Source organism: Leptidea sinapis, chromosome 8, assembly GCF_905404315.1.
Source record: "Leptidea sinapis chromosome 8, ilLepSina1.1, whole genome shotgun sequence".
Lineage (NCBI taxonomy): Eukaryota > Metazoa > Arthropoda > Insecta > Lepidoptera > Pieridae > Leptidea > Leptidea sinapis.
Window position 1 is genome coordinate 5951553 of NC_066272.1, and position 15350 is coordinate 5966902.

Here is a 15350-nt window from a genome sequence, read left to right on the forward strand (position 1 = left end):
CTGCGTGTTCCGGTATGTGGTCACCATTCGAGGACTTTACTGCCCCAACGGCCATCTGTCCGTCGAACTATGTGCCCTGCCCACTGCCACTTCATTGTCGCTGCTTTTTGTTGTGTCAAGTGACAAGCACGTGTCGCTGTAATCGTCTATCTGTCGTGTTGAATATACAGGATTCATTAGTTGCTAATTAATAACTTTTATACTACTTTTCTAATATAAAACCATTCAAATCTAACCATACCATACTTAAAATTGGGTAGATACGCGTGATGAAAATTAATCTAGTCTTAAGATTTCCACAAGATAAGCGATATATTTTAAAATATACATTTTATTAATATTTTGGTTATATATATCTATCTTGACACCTTTTGTTGCGGATGTCCATGGGCGGTTGCCTTACCACTGTCATCCCATGAGCCTTTTGCCCGTTTGCCTCCTCTTACATAAAAAAAATAACATTTTATCATATTGTTTTTCGTAACCTATAACACATTCAATAATTTTTAACTAACCAGTTATTAACATCATCAATTTAAGAAAATTAATTGAAGGCGCTACTTTGCGGAAATCCATAATTATCCAAATGTTTTAAGTTTTCTTTAGTGTTAATTCCGCGAGTCAACATCTCCTGAGGATGCCTTGTGTAGGGGTGAAACACGTGTCGAATTGTTTAAAGACAAATATTGGTGGAATTGACACTTAAGAAAACTTAAAACATTTGGATAATCAATTTAAGATTAAATTGGTGAATAATTGTTAATCAAATGCCATAGAGAAAAATCTATTCTTCGGTGTAGCTCTGTGGCTAAGTACAGCAATTACTCGGTTCAGTGTACTATCCGGACTAATGCAACTTACAACAGCAATGCTATTGTACTCAACTACTTCAATTAACTAGTTGTAGTTAGTAGTTGTTCTTATACAATTTTATTTGTATCTATGTTATAATATCAAAGCTAAAATCTTTATCTGCATGGCTTTATTTTCTTCTAGGTTTTACCCGCGACTTCGTCCGCGTGGGTTAGTTACCATGGGCAGCATTTTTTATTTGTAAGGAAACTTAGCATTTGAAATAATATACTCTTTACGCTGCCGGCACGACGCTCTTCTACGATACAGCGGATATCCCTTGTCATTGTTGACAGTCCCTTTCATAGTATTTACCTGCGAACTTCAAAAATTAAGTTTCAAATATGTTTGAACAAATGTTTATAAATTACTACTTATCAAGAGCCTAAATACAAAGTTTGAAATTGAATTTGAAAAAAAAATGACGAATTCCCATCGAATTTTCATCCCTTACTTCAACCCGTCCATGCCTTTTTTTTTTTCAAAAAAATTGTAGACTTTCTCAAGCTCTAGTCTATTTTTGTACCAAACATAATGAAAATCGAATACGGAATTAGGGGTGAAAGCGAGAAGTTGTTTGGACTTCCATACATACGAATTTTCATCCCTCATTTCAAATCTACACAGGTGAAAATTTTAAGAACGCTGGACTCAATATTTTTTTACTTACGTAACTTTCAACTACATAGGTTCTTAGTTGCTCTTATTTGCGACCTGTATAGCCGAGTGGTTAGCGATCCTACCTACTAAGCTAGAGCTCCCTGGTTTGAATCCCTCTACGTGCAAGCATTTATATGATGAATATGGATGTTTGTTTCCGAGTCATGGATGTTTAAATGTATTTATGTATGTTTATAATATGTATTTATGTATGTTTAAGTAAGTATATTGTATTAAATATATCGTTGTCCTGCAACCCATAACACAGGCTATATATGCTTAATTTGGGGCAAGATAATTTGTGTCAATATTATTATTATTTAATATTTATCTATTAATATTTAATGATCACGGACGAGTAAAAAAAGAAGGACTCCGCACCGTGATATTAGCAAGTGAAGCACCGTTATGATAGTGTGTGTGCGGTTACGGGGGATACTAGTTACAGAATTTTTTCTCCCTTAAATAATCATATATGGCCACAAATACTTATATAGTATCGTTTTTACACGTTTTCACAACGCACGACCGCATTTTTAAAATATTTTATTGAGACTCAGACTGATCTGTCCCAGACGATGACAATTCTCATAATGGCCGCCTATCGGCCTGTAGTACTGTAAGTGTGTGCGTGTGGCTATGTATTTACATGTTAATCGGCTTGTTTTCGTGCTACACTGTTATGTCAGGTGACACGGAGTCCTTATTTTTCTACTTTTTTTGAAAATTATCAAATACGTATCTCAAAAAACATCTTGGCAAATTTGAAAATTCTGAATGTAAATTGTACTAAATTATGTACAAAAAAGACATAACAATCAAGCAATTCGTTATAAATTTATATTGTTTATTTAACAGATGGGTCACCTTTCCGTGCTTATACCACCTGACATCGTAGACACGGCGTTCGAAGGCAGCTCAGCTCGAGAAGGTGGTAACATTCGTTTGACCTGCACAGCCACTGGTGTTCCAGCACCCACAGTTATGTGGAGAAGGGAACACAATAAGCCGATCGTCTTTCGACATGATGGAGGAAGGGAGAAAAAAGGTATTTGGTAGATCTAAACAAGTTGTTATTTTTTAAAGCAATAACTTCTGGGATCAATTACACAAATAAAATTTATGAACGTGCGGGACTTGAACCCGCGAATTCCCGTGCGAGTGCTCTTCCAATGAGCCAACATTCGAGTGACGTATCGTGCTAAAGCTTGTATATGTCTTGTTCAACTCATAGGTAGTGGCTTCATCTACAGGATCTATTTCACACGGAACGCGAGAGGTCGCGGGTTCGAGTCCCGCATCGTTCAAAAAAATATATACATTTTTTTGCGTATTTTGTAGATGTTTATGTACAAATTTGGCACGACACCTTTTGATGTATCTTTCAGGTTACTCGATTATTACTATGAATATTTAATGACAAAATTATAAATGATTTTGTAGGGTGTATACAAATATGTAATACTTATAAAACATAAATATGGATTTAAGGAGACGCTATGACCTCATTGCCACTTCTTATTAATGCTCTACTTTTTCGAAGCAGTGATAATTAATTCCATGTTCACAATAACTACGGTGCCCTTTAAATTGAAACAATAATTATTATACAATACTGCTTAGCGGCAGAAAAAGGCACCATTTAGTTGCCCACCTAGCATGGCACCTGTGAAAAGTAACATCTCACAGTTTTCCTTTATTTTTTCTTCCCATTCGATCACGGCAGGCTAATTTTTTTTCCTAAATATATATTTTGTTTGTTTGAAAATTACAAAACTTCAAATATTTAGTTTAAATTTTAGAATTTTTTTACAATTATGGTTTGATAGCCTTGGGTTCATTTAATGTCGCTATTATAGCGCCACAAATGTGGAATCAAGTCAATCAGAAGACATATAATAAATGAAGTAGTTCGTATGAGACAGTATTGAATTGTAGGCCTTGGAGGCCTTTCACTATTGTGTTTATATTAATTAGTTATATTATAATGTAAGACATTGAAAGAAGGAGATACGAAATATTATTCATTTTTTTATTATATTTTTTAATTACTTGAAACTTTTATAAAATGAAACAAGAGACGCCGTGTACTCTCAAGTTTATTCATAAAGTTGTATTCTAGTTTTATGAGTAAAAGTTATAACTTACATGGCAAATTTGCTGTCAGGCAAAGTGAAATGATAAAAGTCCTGAACGATACCTTAGTAAATTAGACAGACGGAATAGGGATGCACATTGCTAAAAGGCGAAAGAATTAATGATTCTTGATAACATTCTTAGATAATTTAACGTCTAGATAGTATCTTGCTGCTAGACTACCGATGAAAAGTCAGCTAGTTTTATTGTATATATATGTATGGATATATACATATTTATTTATTTATAATCGCTTATAAAATGCTCACAGAATATCTTTATTTATTTATGGTGTATGTGGATGATGCAGCTACTGTACTCAATAACTTTTGTATTAATTTACATTTACTTTTTTGACTTACTCGTGTAAGACATTGACTATTTGACGTTTGAGTGTGTTTGGTGCATCATTTTACATATTATATTGTAATTGAAATGATTTTCAAATCGATGTAAATGTAAATCTTTATATAAAAGAGTGGCAATTAGTTTCTTGCTACTTCTTCTCATTAGCTCAACCCTTTAAAAAGTAGCGGTAGATTCAATAAGATTTTTTTTTGACATTCATAAGTGTCATTTCCGTGACATACGTGAGTAAACTGATTTTGATTTGATTTGATTATTACTTTAGTGTGCGTGACAAGTTACGTTTTACACTCACGATTTGTATGTTACTTTGTGTAAGTGTGCATGCATTGCACAAAATAGAGGTTAGCTGTGAATCTCAACTTTTTTCGACGTTTTCACAGCTGTCACACCCCATGTAGGCGTACAAATAATCTAAGATTTGTTTATTATCACTTAACACATTGGCAGCCGAGCATTTATTTCCATGCATCCACCTGTGTGCTGGCTTAAGGAAGCTCTCAATTCGACGGTTTTTTTTTACGTTTGTTACCTCAGAACTTTCGACTGGTTGAACCAATATTGATGATTCTTTTTTATTTGAAAGCTGGCGCTTCCCGTGTGGTTTTAAATTTCGTCCAGTTCTTACAACGACATCTATGAGAAAACCATATAAAGAGTCTCAAATTTGCACTAAGTATGTAGGTACACGACAAACGAATAACTCAATATCATACCAACCGATTTCAATAATTATTTTTTATACCATTTATTGCATATTATATCTATTGTTTTGGAGTAGTTTGAAGTCGGTTTTTGTTTATTCTATTTAGAAAAAAGCATAACAGTAATTTTTTTACAAACAATAAAATAAAAAACATCCTAGTGTTATTTTTAAGTCGATAACTTGTCCTTTTGGCAAGAAAAACCTAATAACATGATTGATGCAAGTGTTTTTTTAACCGCGTAATCTTGCTATGTTTGCTAGTCTATAGATATAGATAGAGAGATATTAACCTAACCTAACCTAATCTAATCTAATCTAACCTAACCTCCCTTGATAGTACGATAATTTCTTCCTTCAACGTTTGCGTATCGGGTATGATTTTATAGATCCGTTAGATTTTATAGCACGTTGTACATTGCAACTAATGCCAATTGCAACAGAACGCGGTGTTTCTTATAAAATTTTTGCCAATTGGTGATTTGTTTTAAGATAATATGATAATCAAATTGTAATTGCATTCTACCACATTACAATTAAGCTATTTGTACATCATTAATACATAAGTGGACCTAAGTTCATAGCTTAAAAAACTAAAAAAAAAAAACTTTTTACCAAAAATTACTGACTTATACTTTTACAGACAACGCAATCACGATTTTTTTTTCATATTATAAAGCAGTCAGAGGAAAATTAAAACAGAATTCCAACACAAACCAGTGCATCATATACAGATTTTACAATTATAACTTTTAACTTTCAAATATACACTCTCGAAATTATTTAACAGCACTTTAACACTGCAGAATAATCAATTTAATCCCGAGTAAGGCATTTTATTCCCTTCCCCACCCCTCGCTCCACCTCTCCTCACCACTCCTCTACACGCCTCGCACTTCACACCGCTACACTAGCACCACCTCTCAGTCACCCGCTGCTCACTTCACTTGACTCGTTATAATATGATTTGATATAAAATACTGGCATTCAAATCAAATCAAGTCAAATCAAAATCAGTTTATTCAAGTAGGTCACGAAAATGACACTTGTGAATGTCAAAAAAAAAATATTTTTCTTATTAAATCTACCGCTACTTCGTAAAGGGTTGAGCTAATGAGAAGAAGTAGCAAGAAACTCATTGCCACTCTTTTGTATCAAGATTTACAGATCATTTCAATTATATATGTAAAATGTAAAATGATGCAACAAACACACTCAAACGTCAAATAGTCAATCTCTTACACGAGTAAGTCTAAAAAAATAAATGTAAATTAATACAAAAGTTATTGAGTACAGTAGCTGCATCATCCACATACACCATAAATCAATAAAGGTATTCTGTGAGCATTTTATAAGCGATTATAAATAATTAAACATGTATATATCCATACATATATATACACAATAACTTTTAAGAATTTGAAACCGAGTCCCCGGCTACAGGATCATCCCGCCACCACAAGCAGCGCCCGTTCACGAGCATGACGCATGAGCCAGCCATCGCCTCCCTCAACCATATTTTAGGGAATTGGACGACCCGTCCCATGTCGCCGCCACAAGCAGTGACATATTTTAAGCGAGCATGATGAAACTGTTACGAGAACTCAGCAAACAACAATAAAATAATCCTAATACATCCATATAATCCTACATATCTTGCAATACTCACCAAATACCTCTATTGTAATGAATTCATGGGTGAAATTTACTTCCTTTTCGGATTCTATTAGATCTCTAGAATCTGATACAAGTCTGTTTTTGGTTTTCGAATTCATAAGTACGTTCAGTCGACGCTTTATATGGTCAACGCTCTTGTGATACCTGTATGGGCTGCGGTGGTACTGTAGTGAACTGCACATATCGTCAGGTGACCCATATTGTAGACTATATATATTGTAATATAATTTTGTAGACGTATATGTGAAGGCAATAATATTTAAAAAGAAATGGATGCCATTATAAACAATGGTGAACTAATATAGCATACATTTTAATAATATTATACCTATTCTCAAGTAAGTAAATACTATTTTACCTAATCGCCTAGCCGCAAATGTAACTGTAATCTGGCAAATTTTACATAATCATCTACTTACAAATATAGGTACAGCTAGATACACACTAACGTATACCATTAACTACTTGTAAGCGTATCATTATGAATATAAGCTGGAAAAAATTCTGGAGCTTAAAAGAAATTTTAAAAGGGTCATTCCCTCTGCATCTCAAAAAGATTGTTATGGACACCTGCATTGTACCGACTCTTAGATACGGCTGTCAAAGGACATACAATACAAAAAAAAAAAAAAACTAAACTAGCGACCTGCCAGAAAGCGATGGAAAGGAGTATGTTGAACATCAGAAAAATTCAAAAGATTAGAAGTGACAGCATTAGGAAAAGGACAAATTTGATAGATGCTCTTGAGTACGCTGTAACACAAAAGTGGCGCTGGGCAGGTCATGTGGCGAGATTCATGGACAAAAGATGGACAGTAAAACGACAATTTAAGAAGGACCATCTGGCAAAAGAAAAAGAGGCCGCACAAGAAACAGATGGATAGGTGACATAATAAAAATAGCAGGAAAAGAATGGAGAGGAAAAGCACAGAGGAGGGATACATGGAATAAGCTGGAGGAGGCCTACATCCTCAGTGGGGTTCCAATAACATAACTTTTATATTTTATACATATTATACGCGTAGTGTTAAGATTATATTATTATGTATTTGAACTTTTTTGGAATTAATTAAAGGCTTATTATTATTATTATTATAAGCGTATCATTATTGTAAATAATCCTCTTTTTATACAGATTCTGGTAAGGATTACATCCACTCTTTAGCACTTTACCCAATCTTTTTTTTTATATAAGAGGAGGCAAAAGTGGTGGGGCAACCGCCCATGGATATTGGGGCTCGTTTGTCCTCCTCTTCCATAAAAAAGGAACACATCACAAACTTATATTGCTTCTATTAATTCTGAACTCATTAACATGCTTACCATTTGTCGGTTAATTTAATAATAATATTGACACACTTTTTACACAAATTGCCCCAAGTTAAGCATATATGTATAGCCTGTGTTATGGGTTACAAGACAATGATATATTTAATACAATATACTTACTTAAACATACATATATTCATATAAACGTATATATAAACATACATAAATACATTTAAACACCCATGACTCGGAAACAAACATCCATATTCATCATATAAATGCTTGCACCTACCGGGATTCGAACCCGGGACCTCTAGCTTAGTAGATAGGATCGCTAACCACTCGGCTATACAGGTTGTCATAAATTTTTAAACAGCGATTGAATATTTCTTTTAAATATTCGAACAACGCATTCTGTTTTATTTTTTGCTGTGATACAAATGATGACAAACAGATGCGGGTGCGTGCTTTGGAAGCGTAAATTTAAACATTGCAAGCATCGATTTTCAGTCTGTGTTAAACACATATAGGTGTCCTTTTAGCTTGTTTGTTATTTTGTTAGTAAATAGTAGTTTTTTTACTACTCAACATATATTTACTCGAATATATTTTTTCCAAACATTTTAAGTGGCCCTCGAGGGAGCCTGGTACGGAAATAACGTGGACTAAGTCACCGGCAGCAATTTAATAATTTCAATTTCAATTTCTAATTAATCTTTTTATGATAGACTTATTCTATTGAGATTCTGATATATTTTTTATTTATTAATTTATTTACACACAGAAAGTATTTTACAATTTTACTTAAAACTAAGTACAAACTTAAATCCATTCTGGTTTTATCGTGTAACTACAATCGTCGCATGTTATAAAAATTAATAAAGAGAGAATTAAAAATATCCAAAACTACATAAAATCAGTACCTACTAAAACTAATTACAATATACACAAATAAGCGGAATTCGAACCCACGACCTCCGGCGTTCCGTGCCTGTGCTCTCACCAACTGAGCTAACCGTTCGCGTACCGCCTCGTTATAAAATTCTGTTTGCTTTGTTCAACTTTCAGGTTGTGGCTTCATTCCCAGTGGTTCGAATCCCACATCGTTCATAAAATTTTGTTTTTCAAGTTTTATTTGTGTATTAATCCTAGAAGTGAGGGTTATCACTTTAAAAACATAACATATTGTTTATAATTACAATAATCCTTTATTACACTCACTAACATTAAAAACTTATGAACTAAACTGATTGTTTTAAATTACAAACAAATAAATCAATATTTTTGTTTACAGATCAATTGTTATTATTAAAATACTTTCATATAAAAACATATTATGAGGGAGTCAATATTTTACAGAGAAAGATGTAAACAATTTGGTTAACAGGAAGTTTGTTATGATTGTTTCATTAAAGCAGGTTCTTTAAATTCATCCTTATGATGATAGGAATACTTTCTTAGAAAAACGACCTAAATAATATTTCTCCGGGATGCGGTTGAAAAATTTTACTTTCGTTATGTAAGAGTTCAACTATTATAAGCTACGGCGCCCTTTAGACAGAAACTTAGTAATGTTTACACATTACTGCTTCACGGCAGAAATCGGCGCCGTTGTGGTACCCATAATCTAGCCGGCTTCCTGTGCAACGGAGCCTCCCAAATAATATCCTTTTTAAGGCTATGTATATTATGTAAATAAAATATTATTTTAATATGTATATTCAAAACAAATCTTATAACTATATTTACAATACTACGACTACATACAATTAAAACTATCATTACGTGGAAGCGTACCAAGAATACTGGCAGCATTACCGCGTTGGATAGCAAGGCTGATCCGTTGACCGAAATAGCTGCCAGCGCTTGGGTTTCCAGTAGCCTTATTGAGGCGCGAAGATAGTATTTTGAACATTCTCCGCGCTCCTGGGCCCCACGGGCCAAGTGTCTTGACACCAAGCGGCACAAAGATGTATGACTCACTGAGACCAACATATTTGCGACGATTGCTGTCTTCGGCAGTCGAAGCAGCAGCCCCAGCACCAACTGACGTAACATGGACATGAGAAGGAGACAGAGTGTCGACGCAAGTAGCGTCCCACACCAGCGCCCTTCCCCGTGCCCAAGCCACCAGCGTCATTCCATCAGGACGCTTGCTATCGCGGCGGGTAATACCATTTGGCTCTAAAACAGATGGTATATTAAGAGCGGCAAATGCCCTCCGGATGACTTCATTAATGCTGGCGTGACGACTGATACGGCCTGCCGATTTTAGGCAGGATAACCCGTGGCGTCCAAGAGCATCTACCTGAACGCCACATCTACATTGATGTGGTTCATTCAGTTTTATACCTAGCCGGAGTGATACGCATATTGACAATGTGATATTGTCAAGTAGCGTTCCAATCGGCGCAGAAGGCAAGGCTTGTAACCAAAATCCCGACTCATTTTGTGTCACGGCCAAAGACGAGCACGCTCTGTTATGTCAAAAGATCATCAAAGGCTGACTTACAAAGAAGTGCGTCCCATGCTGTTTGACACTTTAAATCGTCTGGAAAATTTTGAATGTTTGCAATATTTAGCCAAGCATTGTTAGCTTCGTTCAAATATACAATCTCTGAGTTACCTGGTACATGATTTACAATTCTAGTAACCAAAGGCTGCGCACTATGAACTGAAGATAGAAATGCTGGTAAGGCAACGCCCGAAACTTTGCGAGTACCCAAACCACCAAACCGTATCGGTAAAGAGGCTTGAGACCATGCACGATTTGTAAACGCGCAATTCAAAACGGTTTCTAAAATATTTTTAAGTGAAATATCAATCACATCAAGCAAATTTGGAAATTTCCATAACGGGCTAGACCTTAAGAGGTACGTAAATTTTGGAATAAATAAACAAGACCGAATAATAGTTAAGGCCATATGAGAATTAATTTTCAATAATCTGTCCGAAACGTTATTAAATTTTTTAATGTGATCGTTTAAGATCGTTGGAATTGAAACAGGAAATAATGGAGCTCCAAGAAGGTGAAGTGAATTCTTATCCAAAACTTTAATATTGGGGGCCAGAACATTAAATTTATTGGTAATATCAACCCGGTCTGGAAAATTTGGAAATTTTCGCCGATAAAAAGCTCGCATTTCGAAAAATTTAACTCAAGGCCGATTGAGCTAAAACTTTCTATTACAACTTTCAAATCATCTAAAACAGAGTCCACTTCACCACCCAAAGTACCACCATCCAAGTACCAAACATTAAATTTTGATTTTAGTTTTGTTATGGCGGAATGAATGGCAAGGCTAAATATTGTTGGACCAAGAGGGTCGCCTTGCTGACAGCCAACGGAAGACCAAATATTATGATATTTTAATATTTTATTATAACAATATTATTTTCTTAATTTCATAGATGGCAGGTCGTTACAAAGCGTCATATTTTCCAAACTTAACTCATAAAAACTACTTATGCTAAAAAAAAATATTTTGCCAATTTTTACACAAAAAATTCTTGAATGTCTAGGTTCTAGGTAGTTGTGCACTTAAATGCTAACAGTAAATTAGTTGGCTCGTAAAACGGAACGTGAAATATAAAGTACAAAAATTTCCTCATTTACGTTTGCTCTCTGTAATTTTATGTAACGTTTCAAATATGGGAGCATTTCAACAGGCGGAATTATAAATTAAATAAAAATAAATTCGTTTCACTAAGAAACTTTCTTGGCTTGCATTTTGCTATTCAGGTTCTCCTGCGGTGACATTCCAAATTTAAAAAATTATTTATAATTATGTTCAGGTCATGCTTTTAACTATATTTTTAGCTACTTCAGTTATTCGGGTTAATTTAATTAATTTTTAAATTTTTCTGTTTAATTTGATAAATGATATTTATTTTTATGATGATGATAATTGATGACGCCCTGCCCATTACAATGCAGTACCGCCTAGGATTATCGAAAAACCCAAAAATTCTGAGCAGCACTACAATTGCGCTCGTCACCTTCAGACATAAGATGTTAAGTCTCATTTGCCCAGTAATTTCACTAACTACGGCGCCCTTCACACCGAAATACAGTAATATTTACATTATACTACTTCATGGAAGAAATAGGCGCCGTTGTGGTACCCATAATCTAGCCGGCTCTCTGTGAAAAAGGAGCCTCCCACTGGTGCAAAGGAGCCTCTCACTGGTGCATGATAATGGTGATACTTTTTGTAAGTAACATTTTAATTTATTATTTTTAATATATAATTAGCTGACCCGACAAATGTTGTTTCGCCATATAAAATAAGTACTCCGCGCCCATTATCTTAGTTGTTTTACTGAATTATTTGTATTGCGGTAATGCTTAGTCAAAAAATATAGTTCTGGAATTAGATTAAGGATTGGTCTCCGCTGCGCTCCAACTAAATCCCGCACTACCTAAGAACAATAGATTTTTATAACGACAATTTTATATTGTACTGTGTATTGGCTATTTGTAAAGATGCTTGTGTATGTGGCATCTTGACACTCAATGGCATCTTTCAAATTTTTAACCGACTAAAAAAAGGAGGAGGTTATCAATTCAATCGGTATTTTTTTTATGTATGAACATCGATTACTCTGAGATTTATGATCTGATTTACGTAATTCTCAATGGATGCCATTTGGTCCCATAATAATCTTACATAGTATGGCCCAGTAGTTTTCATTTTATGAACATCTTTATGAAAATTTTTGTTGACCTCGATGATATAATTGTTTTTTGTATACGGTTTTTTTAGGAGTTTTCATTCAGGTTGATTATATTATATTGTAATTAATAACTAACACTAAAAAGATAAAAAAAAAAGAAACTACGTTTAAAAAAACTGACTTAAAAAACTGAAAAGTATCAAATAACTAAAAGTTTAATTTAATACTTTTCAGGTTTTGAAGCGGTTTGTTTAAGCGTAGTTTATTTTAAGTAATGTACGCTTCGTGTTATTTTACATTGAAATTAATAAAATACAAAAATACTAACTGATGATAAGTGATCCCAGTGTCTTTTTTATACTACTATAATAAGAAAACTTTTACGAATCACTTGGATAGAATATATATATTCAATTATTTCACTATAATCACAACTATATACAAGTAACATTAAATGATTTAAAACAATCGGGCAGTCGGGTGACCAGCAGCCAGTACGTCCGATACTTTCGACTGCGCAACAAGAAGTGCCCAATAGCTGAGAGCAATACGTAACAGTTAACCTACTACCAACCTTAATAATACGAAACTACCAACATCATAATAAAGTGACATCACTAAGGTTTTTTCATGTGATTATATAATATTACAATTACTAAAGATATACTACATATAATTACTAAAACAATAAAATATTAATAGGTTACAAATGATTCTATTAATATTATCATAACTGAATGTTGGTACTAATTGGAATGTCGAATAACCATTACACTATGAAATTTTAGTTTCAATTATTAGTAAAGTTTTGTAGAACATATGGCACGTCAACGTCACACATTGTTCGAGACAGGCTCGAGTACATGGGCGTAGTATTATTTGCCGCACTTTGGGACTAAGCCTGCGGTATGTAGTTGGCGAGCTGAAGCGGAGACCAATATTTAAGCTAAGGTTACGGATAAGTAATCACCAACATATCATATAATAAACCGTCAGGCACAACAGAGCGTAGTGTTATTAGCTTTACGGAAAAGGTGTGTCAGATTAACCCGTGAAGATCTTCTGAGATTACCGTACAAATTGCACATTTAGTAACCACGTCAAGGGCACGCTCTCCACGGCACGAGCCAACAGGTCAGGAGTCCCTAAGGGCTCAGTTCTCTCCCTGATCTTTTCTCGCCCTATATAAGTGATCTCAGTTATAAATTGAAACACGCACTTTCGACACAAACATTATCACTTATGGTTGATCACTTGTTTAAGCGGTGTAAATAAACCTACAAGAACCTACAAGAAATAACCTACAAGAATATAAGAAATTGATATTATTGATATGTTTTTTCAAACCGAGCCAAAACTTCCTTAAATTAACCAAAACCTTTATTATTCTAGTTCGTTTATAACTAGTGAAAATATAGGAATATAATAGTATAAAAATCTAGTGGAGTAACCAACCCGAGGCCGTTGGCTGTGCAAATTATTTTGTCTTCAGGTATACCATTATCATTTTCCATAACATATATCACTTGGATAATGAAAGAAATTTTTCAAAGAAATTTTGCCCGAAAGCAAAAAATTCGCATTGATGTATAAAACCCCAGAAACAGAATTGGAGAATGGAGATCCAGTACTCTATAAATAGTGTCGCGCAAACACATAGTGACAGGGACTTACTTTTTTTTGGAAGATGAGGACAAATACCTGTTGTTAAGTGATCACCGCCTCCCACATTCTCTTGCAACGTGTAACTTTGCATTATGCACTTTTTTCGGAAAAACCGCACAAGGAAGCTCATTCCACAGCTTGGTTGTACACATACATATAGTAGAATCGTCGGCGGTAAAGGTCAGGTCAAACTGCTCTTTAGAACAATCTGTATAATAAATGCATTAGATGATAACAATAAGACGCTTCCTTTTGTATCTTCATTTTTTTACGGAAAAGGAAGACAAGCGTGTGTGGTGGTGTTAAATGATCACCGCCGCCCACATTCTATTGAAACACAAGAGAAATCACAGGAGCGTTGCCGGCCTTTAAGGAGGATACGCGCTTATTTTGTAGATACCCATGTCGTATCCTCCCGGAAAGTGGTGGAAGAAAGCTCATTGAAAACCGCATTGTGGAGGACCGCCACACATCCAGATGGTGGGGATGATAACCTAATTTGTGGCGTGTCGTGCGAAGGTGAAATTCGGCAGCAGCAATCAGAAATATTCTAGCGCATTTATCATGGAGAGTGTTCCGAAGACCTATTTGTCCTGATTCCTGCCGCTGAATTCCCCCTTCGCAGTACACGCCTCAAACTTGGATTACATCTTCACTGTCAGCATGTGTGGCTTGCCTAAGAAAGTACCTACCACGTACAACCAAACTAGGGTATGAGTTTCTTTTTAAATTGCTTTGCAATTTTGCAGGTTGGAAATTGCCACGAAGTTTTATTGTCCTTTGAAATTAGATATTGCATTGTTCACGCCGGAATAATAAGTGCGCACAGTTTTTGCAGCGCATACTTTTGGTTGGTAGCACTATTTTTCTACAGCCCTCACAGGTATCCATATTGATAAGGAGGATGAATAAAAATATGTATCTTATTTCTTATATATATATACTAGCTCACCCGAAAGACGTTGTTCTGTTCATAATAAAAAAACTCTTGCGGATGGAATTTTGGAAAATACGTTCTTAGCTGACCTCTACTCAGTCAAAAGAATATACCTACCAAATTTCAAGTCTTTAGCTCTAGTGGTTCCAGAGATATCGTGATGAGTGACTATATACGTGGAAATCTCTTATATATATAGATTGAACTTCGGAAATGGATTGTCTTGATTCATACCACTAACTTTCAAGGATTGTACTTAAGATTTAAATGGTCAGGGCGAATGCGAGACGGATCGGAAATTAAAGATTTGCGGGCTAACTCGTCATGCAAAATGTTCATTAAGTAGTTGCTGCAGATCTGAAGAATTGCTATTACCATTGCTGCATTGATCTCTTGACATCGATCAAG

The 15350-nt window shown here is 34.8% G+C and overlaps 1 protein-coding gene across 1 annotated transcript in view; it reads left to right on the forward strand.

The window, feature by feature from the left end:
• LOC126965796 (lachesin-like) overlaps positions 1–15350 on the forward strand; it is a 127755-nt gene that overhangs the window by 59892 nt on the left and 52513 nt on the right. Inside the window, exon 5 of the mRNA XM_050809567.1 lies at positions 2371–2560. Within this exon, the coding sequence (XP_050665524.1) occupies positions 2371–2560 (190 nt within the window). The remainder of the gene's footprint in view (positions 1–2370; positions 2561–15350) is intronic.